General features: G+C 40.9%; 1 protein-coding gene and 1 long non-coding RNA gene across 3 annotated transcripts in view; both read right to left on the bottom strand.

Annotated features, from left to right (window-relative positions):
• LOC135071252 (5'-3' exoribonuclease 1) overlaps window positions 1-16,166 on the bottom strand; it is a 52,258-nt gene extending 36,092 nt beyond the window's left edge. Inside the window, exons 1-14 of the mRNA XM_063965037.1 lie at window positions 15,840-16,166; window positions 15,233-15,459; window positions 14,965-15,017; window positions 14,693-14,853; window positions 14,116-14,280; window positions 9,973-10,255; window positions 9,467-9,627; window positions 9,138-9,242; window positions 8,773-8,821; window positions 8,601-8,682; window positions 7,755-7,947; window positions 2,897-3,070; window positions 2,280-2,391; window positions 1,514-1,692 (exon numbers count right to left, since the gene is read on the bottom strand). Of these exons, the coding sequence (XP_063821107.1) occupies window positions 1,514-1,692; window positions 2,280-2,391; window positions 2,897-3,070; window positions 7,755-7,947; window positions 8,601-8,682; window positions 8,773-8,821; window positions 9,138-9,242; window positions 9,467-9,627; window positions 9,973-10,255; window positions 14,116-14,280; window positions 14,693-14,853; window positions 14,965-15,017; window positions 15,233-15,459; window positions 15,840-15,914 (2,019 nt within the window). The 5' untranslated portion in view covers window positions 15,915-16,166. The remainder of the gene's footprint in view (window positions 1-1,513; window positions 1,693-2,279; window positions 2,392-2,896; window positions 3,071-7,754; window positions 7,948-8,600; window positions 8,683-8,772; window positions 8,822-9,137; window positions 9,243-9,466; window positions 9,628-9,972; window positions 10,256-14,115; window positions 14,281-14,692; window positions 14,854-14,964; window positions 15,018-15,232; window positions 15,460-15,839) is intronic.
• Window positions 10,651-13,406, bottom strand: LOC135071542 (uncharacterized). 2 transcript variants are annotated; one of them, XR_010257279.1, is made up of 4 exons: window positions 12,746-13,406; window positions 12,453-12,625; window positions 11,988-12,110; window positions 10,654-11,624 (listed from the first exon to the last, which is right to left on the bottom strand). It is a non-coding gene; the product is annotated as an uncharacterized LOC135071542 (long non-coding RNA). The 2 variants fall into 2 exon arrangements; XR_010257278.1 differs by having other exon boundaries at window positions 10,651-11,624; window positions 12,453-13,406.
• Window positions 16,167-16,387: the final 221 nt, after the last annotated feature.

Genomic DNA, 16,387 nt, shown 5'->3' with positions numbered 1-16,387 from the left:
GTAGCCTTATTCGCGTAACAAAACTTCAACGACAACAAATCGCTGAGTTGCGATCCTATCGAGTAATCGTTCTATCGAAATGAACCTTGTGAATACGGATTTAGAACTGTTTTTCAATGGGACGACTTCTGAACGTCAGCGAGATTTTGACTGTGTCAAAATACGTGAATTAGACCACTGGTGACCTCAGTTGAATCTACCCACGATCTTATTTATCACATTTCTGACGCTAGGACTTACTTTATACTTGAGGTGCTTCATGGTGGGGAAGCCGGGGAAGATCATGTCTCTCATAGCGTTAGGCAGCATTCCCCTCTTGAGCTCGGAACCTCTAGTTCCTGCCGCCACACCTTCGTCTCCACGTGGCAGTCACTATAGGCGGTAACAGCAATAACTCACTTTGTACTTGAGATGCTTCATGGTGGGGAAGCCGGGGAAGATCATGTCTCTCACTCATGGCGTTGGGCAGCATTCCCCTCTTGAGCTCGGAACCTCTAGTTCCTGCTGTCCTACCTTCGTCTCCACGTGGCAGTCTACTATAGGCGGTAACAGCAATAACTTACTTTGTACTTGAGATGCTTCATGGTGGGGAAGCCGGGGAAGATCATGTCTCTCATGGCGTTGGGCAGCATTCCCCTCTTGAGCTCGGAACCTCTAGTTCCTGCCGCCATACCTTCGTCTCTACGTGGCAGTCTGCTATAGGAGGGAAGAGCAATAACTCACTTTGTACTTGAGATGCTTCATGGTGGGGAAGCCAGGAAACATAATGTCCCGCATGGCGTTGGGCAGCATCCCTCTTGAGCTCGAGATCTCTAGTTCCTATCGTCACATCTTCATCTCTTCCTGACAGTTTGCTATAGCCAGGCAAAACAATAACTTACTTTGTACTTAAGATGCTTCATGGTGGGAAAGCCGGGGAAGATCATGTCTCTCATGGCATTCGGCAGCATCCCCCTCTTGAGCTCGGAACCTCTAGTTCCTGCCGCCATACCTTCGTATCTACCTGGCAGTCTGCTATAGGCGGGAAGAGCAATAACTCACTTTGTACTTGAGATGCTTCATGGTGGGGAAACCGGGGAAGATCATGTCTCTCATGGCGTTAGGCAGCATCCCTCTTGAGCTCGGGACCTCTAGTTCCTGCTGTCCTACCTTCGTCTCCACCTGGCAGTCTGCTATAGGTGGTAACAGCAATAACTTACTTTGTACTTGAGATGCTTCATGGTGGGGAAGCCAGGAAACATAATGTCCCGCATGGCGTTGGGCAGCATCCTTTTGAGCTCGAGATCCCTAGTTCCTATCGTCACATCTTCATCTCTTCCTGACAGTTTGCTATAGCCAGGCAAAACAATAACTCACTTTGTACTTGAGATGCTTCATGGTGGGGAAGCCGGGGAAGATCATGTCTCTCATGGCGTTGGGCAGCATCCTTTTGAGCTCGAGATCTCTAGTTCCTATCGTCACATCTTCATCTCTTCCTGACAGTTTGCTATAGCCAGGCAAAACAATAACTCACTTTGTACTTGAGATGCTTCATGGTGGGGAAGCCGGGGAAGATCATGTCTCTCATGGCATTCGGCAGCATCCCCCTCTTGAGCTCGGCGGCCGGGACTTCTAGTTCCTGCCGCCACACCTTCGTCTCTATGGCGTGGCAGTCCGCTATGGGCTGGAAGTACTCTGGTGCGTGTTCCACCCCTGATGAAACAATGGGTAAGAAGCCATTAAAATCAGGATTGGTTCACAGAGCAAAAACAATGGTAATCGAGGATTATGAGATTAGGACCTGCGTTAAAACTCGCACCACATCTGTATCGAAAAACAATATGAGCGCAGTGTGGCACGGACGGGTTTTCACGCGCGCGGCTGGTGCTCATGTAAGTTTTAGCGTAGGCCCTAGTCTCATAGTCAAATTAAAACCCGCGTACTAGTAATTAGCCATAGCTGTGGTCATGCTAGAACAGTAATAAGTTGACATACGTTTTCACACACATACTATAGGATTTCTTATTTCCGCTCTGGCTATTTCTAGAGTCAATCATTCGTAAGTATGAAATTGTACATTATTGCCTAACCCAAGTGAAAATGAAGATAAAATTTGATTAGACTGGACTGGACGGTATGAAACTATCTTGAATAGAAAAAGATATGAATCATCACAGCAAATATTAATTTTTTGTAAAGAAATCCCACTCATTTCCTATTCAGAAGCATGATAATTCCCATAGTTTGCCAACTTATCCCTTACTTTGACACCCTGTATAAGACTCAAATGGTGCACTCACCCTGACTGGCCGCCGTCCAGTTGTATACCAGCATGGGCCCGTGTGTGTTCCGCTTTATCTCGTCTTCGGTCAGCTTCTCGTAGCATGGCGCCATTGCCAATAGCAAATTCGTCTGCAAGAAAGTTTTTTATTTGAATATACAAAATGTTGAATTTTACTCGTCAGGGTTGCTGCCTGCTACACACATCGTCCCTCGCATGACTAACTATCCTATCTCAGTTTTTCCACTTTCTCAAAACCACGGGTTTTCAGTTAGGTCATTTCAAATTTAGTTTCTGTTTATACTTTACGGACCTCGTGGGAGGAAAAATAGGTACATACAGATACGTGAGTTAGAGAAAATCGTAGACAATGGAAGCAGGAAAAAATTTGTAGTCCGTTAGGACTTCGAGTTATCAAATCGCCAAAAGACTGAGATAGGATAGTTAGTCATGCGAGGGACGACATAACATAAGCGAGCCAGCATTTGGTGAACGACCGATTGCTCTGCAAAACTAACTGAAGAGAGCTGAATAGTGCCAAAAGAACAGGAATTTTACATTTCAGAAATCGTTTTTTTTCACACATGTTTATGGGTCTTAACATAAGGCAATAAAGTTCAAAATTGGTAAACTCACCTCATCAATGAACGGTATGAGGACGACGGCCTCCCAGTCGTTCTTCTTGCCATTAAGGTCGGTTTCGAAGTGCACCGGATAGTAGTGCAGTATAGGCGAGTCTTCTTCCGTCATCAGCTCGTGGAACGGTGTGGGTAGTAAGTGCTTGCTGGCCGACGGTAGTACAGCTAGGAGCTGGATAGACAAAAGTAAATAAATAATTACTTAGGCGGCACGAATAACCAACAATTACACAACTTCTTACAAATAATTTATTCCTTGTTTCAGCGTTAAAGTCACTGAGTGCTAAGATACTGAGCAGAAACTACTGCACTTCTTTATCATTTATTAAATAAGGTCAACCAATAGTCAAGACAATTTATTTAATTCATATTTGCTCCTTAGTCACATTTTACGACATCCACGAAGTGAGAGTATTATTCTGTTCGTATTTCATTATGTTTTGTTGCAAGATTGATCATAAGCACTCCGATTATAACGAAGTTCTCCCACCACACAATCACCTGCTCAAACGGCTTGAAGGGCTCTCCCTTCTCGAACTCGATCTTCAAGTGGCTGAAGCCCTTGATGTCGGAGATGTAGGGCGCGTAGTGGTGCGGGTAGTACCAGCACCACGACGCGCAGCCCTTGTAGTAGTACCAAAGGTTCCACTGTATTACCAGCGGGGTCACTCCGAAAAACGTTATCCGAAGTTTCGAATGTCGCCATCCCTCTCACGCAAAGCGAGATAGCAGCATGAGCGAAAGTGCCAGAGACCTGAAACTACGTTGCTGCGTTTCGGAGTAGACCTGCTGATTCGCGGACTATAATTTTCCCTATATTTAAGTAAAAGCACAGTTTCTCATACCTGCTCAAAAGGCTTGAAGGGCTCTCCCTTCTCGAAATCTATCTTCAAGTGGCTGAAGCCCTTGATGTCGGAGATGTAGGGCGCGTAGTGGTGCGGGTAGTACCAGCACCACGACGCGCAGCCCTTGTAGTAGTACCACAGGTTCCACTGTATTACCAGCGGGGTTACTCCGAAAAACGTTATCCGAAGTTTCACATGTTGCTATCCTTTTCACGCAAAACGAGATAGCAGCGTGAGCGACAGTGACAGAAAGACCCGAAACTACGTTGCTGCGTTTCGGAGTAGCCCTAAAGATTCTATCACCGCTGGCTATAATTTTCCTATATTTAAGAGAAAAAGTCTGCCAACCGGGAGAGATGGTGGGAGATAATCCAAAGAGCTGTATCTGCCTCTACAACCGGCGTAAACGCTTCAATGTGACCACGACCGCTCTGCCAACAGCGAAACGACTGAAAAAAAGAGAAAGAAAAAGCACATCGTACCTGCTCAAAAGGCTTGAAGGGCTCTCCCTTCTCGAACTCGATGTTCAAGTGGCTGAAGCCCTTGATGTCGGAGATATAGGGCGCGTAGTGGTGCGGGTAGTACTGGTACTACTGTGGTGCTGGCACCACGACACGCAGCCTTTGTAGTAGTACCACAGGTTCCACTGTATTACCAGCGAGGTCACTCCGAAGAACGTTATCCGAAGTTTCGAATGTTGCCATCCTTCTCACGCGAAGCGAGATGCCAGCGTGATCGATGGAGACAAAGAAACCCGAAACTACGTACGTAGCCCTAAAGTTTTTATCACCGCTTACTATAATTTTTCTTATATTTGTGGGAAAAATTCTGCCAACCGGGAGAGATGGTGGGAGATAATCCAAAGAGCTGTATCTGCCTCTACAACCGGCGTAAACGCCTCAATGTGACCAAGACAGCTCTGCCAACAGCGAAACGACTGAAAAAAAGAGGAAGAAAAAGCACATCGTACCTGCTCAAAAGGCTTGAAGGGCTCTCCCTTCTCGAACTCGACCTTCAAATGGCTGAAGCCCTTGATGACAGCCCTTGTAGTAGTACCACAGGTTCCACTGTATTACCAGCGGGGTCACTCCGAAAAACGTCATCCTAAGTTTCGAATGTCGCTATCCCTCTAACGTAAAGCGAGATAGCAGCGTGAGCCACGGAGACAAAGAAACCCGGAACTACGTACGTATCCCTGAAGTTTTTATCACCGCTTACTATAATTTTTCTTATATTTGTGAGAAAAATTCTGCCAACCGGGAGAGACGACAGCTCTGCCAACAGCTAAACGACTGAAAAAAAGAGGAAGAAAAAACACATCGTACCTGCTCAAAAGGCTTGAAGGGCTCTCCCTTCTCGAACTCTATCTTCAAATGGCTGAAGCCCTTGATGTCAGAGATGTAGGGCGCGTAGTGGTGCGGGTAGTACCAGCACCACGACGCGCAGCCCTTGTAGTAGTACCACAGGTTCCACTGTATTACCAGCGGGGTCACTCCGAAGATCGTCATCCGAAGTTTAGAATGTTGCCATCCTTCTCACGCAAAGCGAGATTGCAGCGTGAGTGACAGTGACAAAAAGACCCGAAACTACGTTGCTGCGTTTCGGAGTAGCCCTAAAGATTCTATCACCGCTGGCTATAATTTTCCTACATTTAAGAGAAAATGTCTGCCAACTGGGAGAGATGGTGGGAAATCGTGCGGAGAGCTACATTCGCCTCTACAACCAGCGTAATCGCCTCAATGTTACCACGACCGTTCTGTCAAAAGCAAAACGACTGAGAAAAGAAGAAAAAGAGCATCGTACCTGCTCAAAAGGTTTGAAGGGCTCTCCCTTCTCGAACTCGATCTTCAAGTGGCTGAAGCCCTTGATGTCGGAGATATAGGGCGCGTAGTGGTGCGGGTAGTACTGGTACTACTGTGGTGCTGGCACCACGACACGCAGCCTTTGTAGTAGTACCACAGGTTCCACTGTATTACCAGCGAGGTCACTCCGAAGAACGTTATCCGAAGTTTCGAATGTTGCCATCCTTCTCACGCGAAGCGAGATGCCAGCGTGATCGACAGTGACAGATAGACTCGAAACTACGTAAGCAGCGTTTCGGATCCTATAGTAGCGGACTATTTTGAGAAGCATCGTATATCGTACCTGCTCAAAAGGCTTGAAGGGCTCTCCCTTCTCGAACTCGATGTTCAAGTGGCTGAAGCCCTTGATGTCGGAGATGTAGGGCGCGTAGTGGTGCGGGTAGTACCAGCACCACGACGCGCAGCCCTTGTAGTAGTACCACAGGTTCCACTGTATTACCAGCGGGGTCACTCCGAAAAACGTCATCCTAAGTTTCGAATGTCGCCATCCCTCTCACGCAAAGCGAGATAGCAGCGTTAGCGACAGTGACAGAAAGACCCGAAACTACGTTGCTGCGTTTTGGAGTAGCCCTGAAGATACTATCACCGCGGGCTATAATTTTTCCTATATTTAAGAGAAAAAGTCTGCCAACCAGGAGAGATGGTGGGAGATAATCCGAAGAGCTGTATCCGCCTCTACAAATGGCGTAAACGTCTCAATGTGACCAAGACAGCTCTGCCAAAAGAAAAAGAGGAAGAAAAAGCACATCGTACCTGCTCAAAAGGCTTGAAGGGCTCTCCCTTCTCGAACTCGATGTTCAAATGACTGAAGCCCTTGATGTCGGAGATATAGGGCGCGTAGTGGTGCGGGTAGTACCAGCACCACGACGCGCAGCCATTGTAGTAGTACCACAGGTTCCACTGTATTACCAGCGGGGTCACTCCGAAAAACGTCATCCTAAGTTTCGAATGTCGCTATCCCTCTCACGCAAAGCGAGATAGCAGCGTGAGCGACGGTGACAGATGGACCCGAAACTACGTTGCTGCGTTTCAGAGTAGCCCTGAAGTTTCTATCACCGCTTGCTATAATTTTTCCTATACATATTTATGAGAATAATTCTGCCAACCGGGAGAGATGGTGGGAGATTATCCGGAGAGCTATATCCGCCGCTACAAATGGCGTAAACGTTTCAATGTGACCACGACCGCTCTGCCAACAGCGAAACGACTGAAAAAAAGAGGAATAAAAAGCACATCGTACCTGCTCAAAAGGTTTAAAAGGCTCTCCCTTCTCGAACTCGATCTTCAAGTGGCTAAAGCCCTTGATGTCAGCCCTTGTAGTAGTACCACAGGTTCCACTGTATTACCAGCGGGGTCACTCCGAAAAACGTCATCCTAAGTTTCGAATGTCGCTATCCCTCTCACGCAAAGCGAGATAGCAGCGTGAGCGACGGAGACAAAGAAACCCGAAACTACGTATGTAGCCCTGAAGTTTTTATCACCGCTTACTATAATTTTTCTTATATTTAAGAGAAAAAGTCTGCCAACTGGGAGAGATGGTGGGAGATTATCCGGAGAGCTATATCCGCCGCTACAAATGGCGTAAACGTTTCAATGTGACCACGACAGCTCTGCCAACAGCTAAACTACTGAAAAAAAGAGGAAGAAAAAGCATATCGTACCTGCTCAAAAGGCTTAAAAGGCTCTCCCTTCTCGAACTCGATGTTCAAGTGGCTGAAGCCCTTGATGTCGGAGATGTAGGGCGCGTAGTGGTGCGGGTAGTACTGGTACTACTGTGGTGCTGGCACCACGACACGCAGCCTTTGTAGTAATACCACAGGTTCCACTGTATTACCAGCGAGGTCACTCCGAAGAACGTTATCCGAAGTTTCGAATGTTGCCATCCTTCTCACGCGAAGCGAGATGCCAGCGTGATCGACGGAGACAAAGAAACCCGAAACTACGTATGTAGCCCTGAAGTTTTTATCACCGCTTACTATAATTTTTCTTATATTTGTGAGAAAAATTCTGCCAACCGGGAGAGATGGTGAGAGATTATCCGGAGAGCTATATCCGCCGCTATAAATGGCGTAAACGTTTCAATGTGACCACGATCGCTCTGCTAAAAGCGAAACGACTGAAAAAAAGAGGAAGAAAAAGCACATCGTACCTGCTCAAAAGGCTTGAAGGGCTCTCCCTTCTCGAACTCGATCTTCAAGTGGCTGAAGCCCTTGATGTCGGAGATGTAGGGCGCGTAGTGGTGCGGGTAGTACCAGCACCACGACGCGCAGCCCTTGTAGTAGTACCACAGGTTCCACTGGATGGCTCGAACGTAGCCTTCCGCCTGGTCCGCTAACACTTCCCTGTAATACGCGGCTGTTAAGGATTAAGTTTCTAAAATTCTTTAATGGTTTCCTAAAAAAACTTAGTCTGTCAATTAAATTATCAAAAAATATTGGACATGTATCTTTTTATTTGTCAATCAAACAAGCAATTAGAGAGGAACTACACTGAACTGTCCTTTATTTGACACTGACAGGTGGGCCACCGTCAATAGCGGATCGCTAGTTCCGACTTTTGCCACGGTGGAAACCATGTAGTTGAACGAAGATGGTGGCGCCCTTCTATCAATGTCGTCGGTGGGACATTTCAGTGTAGTTCATCTTTACGAAGTTATGACGCGTTAAAGTTCCGCGTGATGTCACAAAGTGCTACACTTTTAAGCACGCCTTGACCTCACAGGCTTCTTCTTAATAACTTTGGAACGCTGTATTTCTTTCAATTTGCATTAGTTTGAAAAAGTGAAAATACGTGTCGAGTATTTTTTGATAAGGTAATTGACGAACTAAAAGTTTTTTTTTTTCAGTAAATACTAGAACTCATTGTGAGTTCTTGAGAGAATTTAAAGTGTTGTTGCGAAATTAAAAATAAACTACCAAAATACATATGACGTTTTTCTTAACCGCTAACGAATCATCACTAAAATACCAAATATGTTAATAAAACGATTACTTACTTAGTGACTTTTGTATAGTCTAACTTATTCATATAATAATCTTTTTTGTGCAACAAGAACTCCATTTCTATGTTGGCCTCTTCTGCAAACAAAATGAAATTTTTATTTTAATCAATTTTAAGTCACAAATACTAATTTCTTTTGACTTAGTTTTAAATCAAGAAATAATCACCATCACTAGTTTCTTCGTATCCATCTGATTCGTCTGCTTCCTCTAAAAACTGAAAAAAATACAACAATAATTGTTCAAACAAAGTTTTGCTGATCCTGTAAGTGAATAAGTGGTGCACTTATTTGGCACCTCCATACACTCTACACTTTTAACATCCCTCTTTTTGCGTCGAGGGTTAAACACAGGACTTTGTCCGTATACCTACGGAAGAATGTAATAATTTGATAGACATAGGCCTCCCAATGTTTTGCATGTTGATCGATTGGTAGTAGCCTGCGTCCAGCGCATGGAAAACATTGGGGGAGGCCTACGTTCAGCAGTGGACGTCCTATGGCTGAAATAATGATGTTGATTATTATGTTTACCATATCTTCAGTGGCGTTGATCAGCGCTTGCAGATCGTCGTCAGGTTTATTGTTCTTTATGTCTTCAACATCGACGTTGAATGTTTCGTCGTTGTTGGGTTTGTACTGAAACAAGGAAATAGGTACAATGTATATTGGCACCTATTGACAAACTTCATAATTTCTATGTACCCGTCTCTCATCTATGTGTGAAAGTGAGATGAAGAGATACAGACATTTACATAAATCAGTTCAGTTAGGAGGTAGGAAGTTTTTCACCGGATTCTTATTAGATTTTAGTAACAAAAACATAACACAAAATATATGTAACACCATTAAATAAAACCAACCTGCTTCCTTTCTTGCGCGTTGGGCCGCCGACCAGTTTTGGCCTCAAAATATTTTAGGTCGACGTAAACCTCATTGAACTTTTCTTTATCTATTTTTGCTAATTCTTGCATAAATATTTCAAACCTTTGCAGGTTCAAGTCACCAGCTTCATTAATATATCCTGGAAATGAAGAAGAATAATTATGAACAAACTGAGAGAAATTACGATTGAATTCTTGGCGTCAAGCAGAAGTGGTCCGTAATTCGTTAGCATAATATGGTGCATTTCAGATAAGGTCGATAAAGTGCGAGTAGAATGAAGACAATGAAATTTGGCCTGTTACTTTACTACATACTATTTATCAGCTAACATGGGTAACCCCATGTTAGCTAATGAAATAATAATATGAAAGTGCTGATGGGCAGTTTTTTTACCCGACTGCGCCAGAAGGAGGGTTATGTTTCTTATTCTATTAAACAAAAACAAAGTAAACTCTAGTTCAAAGTAAGAAAAGTGTGAACTCACCATCTAAGGTAGGTAATACCTTCATATACGTTTTATACAATAAAGGCAATGCATCGTTTGATATGTGCATATGAGGTAGATGGGGTATAAAATCATTTCCGACTAAGAACCCCATAAGCACCCAGTCGTCTACGATCTTCTCTAAATCATACTCAAAGGGAAGCGTATCCTTTATGGACATAAACTCTTGCTCTAAGTACTCCCTTAGTAACGATAAGTGGAGGAGGTAGAAATTTGTTTCTTCGGGACTCGTCGCGCGTTGAGTTGTCTTCCCGAATTTTACCTGAAATACAATAATGAAGTTTTAAAACAATATGGCAAGTGCTAAAAGGAGAATTCCGACCTAGAACGATCTGATAAGAAATTATTTAATTAGGAAAAACTTGGCAAACAACTATGAACTGACCAAGGTCTCAAAGAAAATGTCAATCTTTATTGTTTTATGCAGATTTATTGCTCATCCATTCATCATTGTCCATAAAATCTATTAGATGAGTATGGCTATCTGGGAATATCCTCTGATGATCGCGTTATACTAGTATACTCGTAAACTCTTACTCGTATACTCATGAACTCGTACACGTATGAACTCGTACACATATGAACTCGTACACGTATGAACTCGTACTCGTACCCTCGTGAACCTGACTCGTAGTTATACTCGTGAACCTGTGGTGCGATTGTCTAAGGCAATCGTATTCATTTGACAGTTCATAACGTACGTTATGATGTCTCAAACGGCTAATTCTAATTGTGTAAGGAGTTCATAAAACGATAACGATATAATAACGATTTGATCGTAATTTTATACGATGAGTGAATGATGAATATGATTTTGACAGAAAATTCGAATTGTCTAAGTTTCATGAGCCCATTGCTAATGTCAAATGATTGCGGTGACTCGTAACTCATGATAATCGTATAAATTCTCATAGGAGGTGTAATTCTATCCTCGTCCTCGTATGCAAATTGTTAATTTATTTCTTTGAAAGATAAAGTGTGGTAAGCGGTGAGTGCTTGGTGTTAATGGAAATAAGTTTTAGTGAGACACAAGAGTTCTTTTTCATTAACACTAAGTTTTGTACTATACTACTACGCAATTAATTACTTAAAATTAAGTCAATAAAGTAGTTAGGTAGGTACCTACTTAACACGTTTTAATCAGCCTTAACCCACAATACTGCCAAAGTGGTAGGGTAAAGTTATGTTGGGACATGTAAAAGTGCCCTGTGTGGGCTTATTTACAGGAATAAATGACTAATAAAATAAAGAAAACTGTTCAAATATACACATCTTTTTATTTAAATTCTTTACACAGACACAGACAGCTATAAGTACTTCTTTTGTGGTCAGCCTTCGTCTCTTTACAAAGTTTTTATTTTAAATATAATACTATAGATACTTTAAATCACAGAATTCTTGAAAACTTAGTTTTTTTTTGGAACAATCAACAAGATATAAAATAACCATGAAAAATCAACAGCCTCCCTACTCATTTGTACTTGTCGTTTTTTCTAACAAATAATTATGCAATAAAATGTATTGTTTTAAACTTTTATGGTTACTAAAATAATAATCATTAATACACTTCGAAGAGTTCCAACACTGGTAGATGGTAGGACAGGTGCAGGCGCTGTAGAACAAGATGAGAGCTGCAATGACAAACAAAATAACATGTTAGCTGCTAGCTAGGATATAGCTACAACACATATCTATTATCCTACTAATATTATAAATGCGAAAGTTTGGATGTCATAATGTCTGGATGTTTGTTACTCTTTCACGCCAAAACTACTGAACGGATTTTGTGTAAACTTAACAGTATTATTGTTTGTAACCTAGATTAACATACAGTCTATAATTTATGACAATCTGTGACAAACTAAATTTTAAGCGGGTGGAGCCGCTGGCAAAAGCTACTAAAAATACCTTCATTATTTGTGCAACATAAATCATACTGTTCATACATAATAATAATATAAACATACATTATCATAATCCATTATTTAACTTACATATTTTAGAGTAGCAGTAGCAGTAACTGGAGTATTCTCCACCTGGGTGTGGGAAATTATTGGAAGAGTTCTAACACTGGTAGATGGTGGGACAAGTGCAAGTGCTGTAGAGCAAGACGAGAGCTGCAATGAGAAACAAAAAAAACATGTTAGCTGCTAGCTAGAATGTGGCTGAAAAATTGTGATAAATCTTAGTCACTGTTTTTTTTATGCATAACGAGGCAGGTATTTGACCACAATCGCACCAAGTGTTAAGTGGGATGCAGTCTAGGATGGTACATATCTGGGCTGTAAGTGCCTATTCACTCTCGCCTTGTAAACACCCGGATTATAGTCTTCGGGAAAGACAGCAGCAGGCAACAAATTCCAGTCCCTAGCTGTTCGCATTATAAGAGTCATAATAATGTTATGTTGTGTAAGTATGTTGAACAGTTTATTGGTTAATGTCAATAAAATAGGCCCTACCGTTTTCCAGGCTTGCACCTCTTTAGACGTCCCATCCCCAATCTTGTTTAGTGCCCAGGACGTGTTGCGCCAGAACTCAAGTCAAGGAACCCTCATCACACGACCACGCGCTGTTACTACATTATTTAGCTGGGTCTCCATCTGGCGTGGGCAATTTATTCTTGCCTTTGGCACTGAAAATGAAATTGATTATTTGATATGAAGAAACCAAAGTTACAGGAGTAGTTATTGAAACTTGGGTTGTTTTCATTTTTGATAGAATGCCTTAATTTAGTGTAATAATCTATACTTACTTGTGTTTATAAACAAATTTAACATAATTCAAAAACTTCGTAAAAGTTTTTCAAGTTTTTTGACACTTGACAGATAACACTTGTCATTCACAGAACATAGATTAAAATACTACTTCTCAAAACACTTATTTATTTATAATTGATTAAATGTGAGATTAAGTTCGCCTTAGGTTAAAATTTTGGCATTAAAGTATAAATAAATAAAAAGAAGTAAGCATTTCACGTCGTTTTTCGTAGTCCATTAACGCCACCTATTGTAGAGTAGTATTCAACTTAGCCTGCCTATGTATGCCACCTGGGGGCGGGTAGTGGAACTCGTATTTCATTCGTTCTATGCGTTTGGTTATATGATTTGCAGAGGTAAATTTTTAATTCGAATTCAATGTTTTTATGAATAAAAGTATGTTATTAAGGTGCAATCATAAAATTTTATTAAAAAAAACTGCATTTGAACATGGATTTCATTTGCTATTTGTTAAAAAATAATGAGTTTTAGCGAATGTTTTTCATTAATAAAACGCAAATCCATGAAACGATTATATACGACCGGTCACTTTTCGGTCTTCATGAAATGGACAAAATTACACAATTCGAATTTAGATATACGATCGATGATCAATTGTATTCATTGTCCATCCATGAACAACTTTACACAATCGCACCTCTGACTTGTATACTCATATGAATTCATACTCGTACACTCATGAACTCGTACTTGTATACTCGTGAACTCTTACTGTATACTCATTAACTTGTACTTGTATACTCATGAACTCGTGTTCGTATACTCGTAAACTTGAACTAGTATACTTGTAAATCTATACTTATAATAAATCTGTAGAGAGGTCAATTCTGTACATGAAATATATTTTCAAAATAACTATCAGGGGGTGATTAGTGATCGATACTGATGCCAAAAATGCAATCAGTAAAATTTTTGTCTGTCTGTCTGTCTGTCTGTCTGTCTGTCTGTCTGTATGTTCCTTATAGAAACAAAAACTACTCGACGGATTTTAACGAAACTTGGTACAATTATTCTTCATACTCCTGGGCAGGTTATAGGATACTTAGGAATTCCCACGGGAACGGGCATTAGCGGGAAAATCCTTTTGTATGAAAAATCTAAACCGCTTAAGTTAGACGCTTGAAATTTGGCAAGCAGGTACCTTAGTAAACTTAAAGCTTAGTTACAACAGGATATTGCGAAATTCCAACGGGAACGGGAGTTAGCGGGAAAAAACATTTGTATGAAGAAATCTAAACCGCGTAAGATAGATGAAGGGGGTAAAACGGGATCCACGCGTACGAAGTCGCGGGCGGCCGCTAGTAATGAATAAATGTGGCATTTCGTCACTAAAGTGTCTTCTTACCTCCTCCCTAAGCAGCGCGAAGTGCGGCTCATGCGTGCACATGCCCAGCATGATTAAATCCGCATCCAGCCCGTACAGGCAGTGCCGAGTATTAGGATCGTAGCCTGGCTGCGAGCGCGACCATCGGATGTAGTCCATTATCTTGTGCTCGCCTTCGCCTGGCGTCTGGGGAAAGAGGCTTTATTAAATTCAAACGGTTTAAAATTTTTGTTATAAAAAAGCATTAAAAATTAAAATAATAGACAAAAAAACCTTTCAAACTTGAACGAATATAGCCTCAGATGGGAATTGGACCTACGACTACGATCACTCACTTGCTATTTGCTTATTGCCAAAAAAGTTCATAACTAGTCATTTAAATTGAATTGAATAGAAGCGCTGCAGCAACGCATCTGTAGAGCTTCAATAATTAACATGTGGCCACTAATTTAGTTCAACAGTTGTGAACACGAATTTGCAACAGTGACAATATGTAAATTAGCACCATACTTCTAATTTGAAGGCGCCCTTACAACTATAAACACAACAATTTGGGAAATAACTCACTTCTGTATTACGAGAATATGAAATGTCTTACCTCATGGCCAGAAAGTATGACTTTCACTTTAGACCACAGCGGGTCAGTGGACATCTTCTCTTTTACGAAGAATCTTAGCTGCTCATGTAGCCGAGCCATGAATACCGTGCCAGGAGTGATGCAGTTACTGTCAAAACGTTTCTCCGTTGGCAATACTTCTCCTAAAATAAAAATAAAATGTTTCAGTTTTTTAATAATGTATTTTCTCAATTATTCTAATTAGAATCTAGTTATATTATTATGATTCATTTAAATTTATTTTTGTTGTTTACCTTTGGCTTTGGCATTTTCTTCCAATTGTTCTGCTTCTCTGGCTGACCTAAATCTGAAAAAAAAAAGCCATTAATAACTATTTCTTTACCAAGTCTTTTAATGAAAACTGACTGAGGCTGCACAATCAATAAGTAAAGCTTCGGACATGTCAACCAAAATCAAATATATGAAATGAAGATTAACAGCAGACCTACATAAAAGAGAATTGGATCTAATATGAATTGTAAGTGTAAAGGCCATTTTACAAATATTTAATTGCTAACTTACCTTCTGCCTCTCTGTTGGTTCATCTTAGCTCTGGGAGCGACACCATCAATGGCCATGAAGAACAGTTTCTTTGGCTTGATGATTTGAAAGAGAATACTGAGATAGTGGAATATATCCTGGAATATCTTTTCTTCGGTTATCCGGAAGTGCGGGTTGGAGTCATCCGGGTGGGAGCAGTTGTGGATGATTCCGTTCATGTCCAGATACATGTTGTCGAATTCTGGTATCTATGCAAAAATGTGTTGATATAATACCTACTATAGTATGAGCAAAAAATTATGTTTGTATTATTATTGTAAAACTGGAATTTCTGAGTTGTGACTTTAAACCTTTTACTATAATAGATACCTAAATGATATTATATAATCAGAATTAATGCTGCCAATGGTTTCATCAATTAATAATTTGTTGTGAAATCAAAAGGTTTTCAAGTGAAGGCATAGAGTGAAGGATGAATTATTACTTTTGTATAATTTACTGAAATGAGAAGATTCCTGAAATGGAATTATCTGAATAAGATTTATCTCTGAAAATTGTTGTGTACAAAATTAAGGAAAACTGGAAAATATGGAGTACTCAAGATTTAAGTTGAAATAAGATAACTTACCTGATATTGTTTCACGAGCTCATTGAGGCACGGATATCGCTCACTCGTGTACCTGAAGAACTTTGGTACACCCATTTTGTATGATAGTCAGCAAATTATTTGCAAAACTGAAAGATTATTATTGGCAAAGGTTTGCCAATCGGTGACCCCTAAATCTCGTATAACCTTATCACAAAACGTTAGTTTATGTTCTGCATTGAAATTAATGAGTGCAGGTATTTAATTTTATGGATCCATTTATTAAATTAGTCGGCCGATTGGAAAATATCGGATAAAAAAGAATTAAATGTTCCAACAACCTACATTCTCGAAACGTAAATTTTTAGTGATGTGTAACAGACAGACAGACAGATGAGCAAACATCAGTTATTACTCGATTACGATTAAATAAAATAACAAAAAATTAAATATTTAGCAAAATAAAAAAGAATAACAAAAATTATTAAGTGAAACAAAAAACAACGTTCTGTTTTGAATTTCTAATTAAAGATTGTCTACAAAGTCAAATTAGAATCACTACACGGAATCTTAATGCTTTATCGGTATTA

This window comes from Ostrinia nubilalis, chromosome 4 (assembly GCF_963855985.1).
Source record: "Ostrinia nubilalis chromosome 4, ilOstNubi1.1, whole genome shotgun sequence".
Taxonomy (NCBI): domain Eukaryota; kingdom Metazoa; phylum Arthropoda; class Insecta; order Lepidoptera; family Crambidae; genus Ostrinia; species Ostrinia nubilalis.
This window is presented reverse-complemented; position numbering and strand designations above follow the sequence as displayed.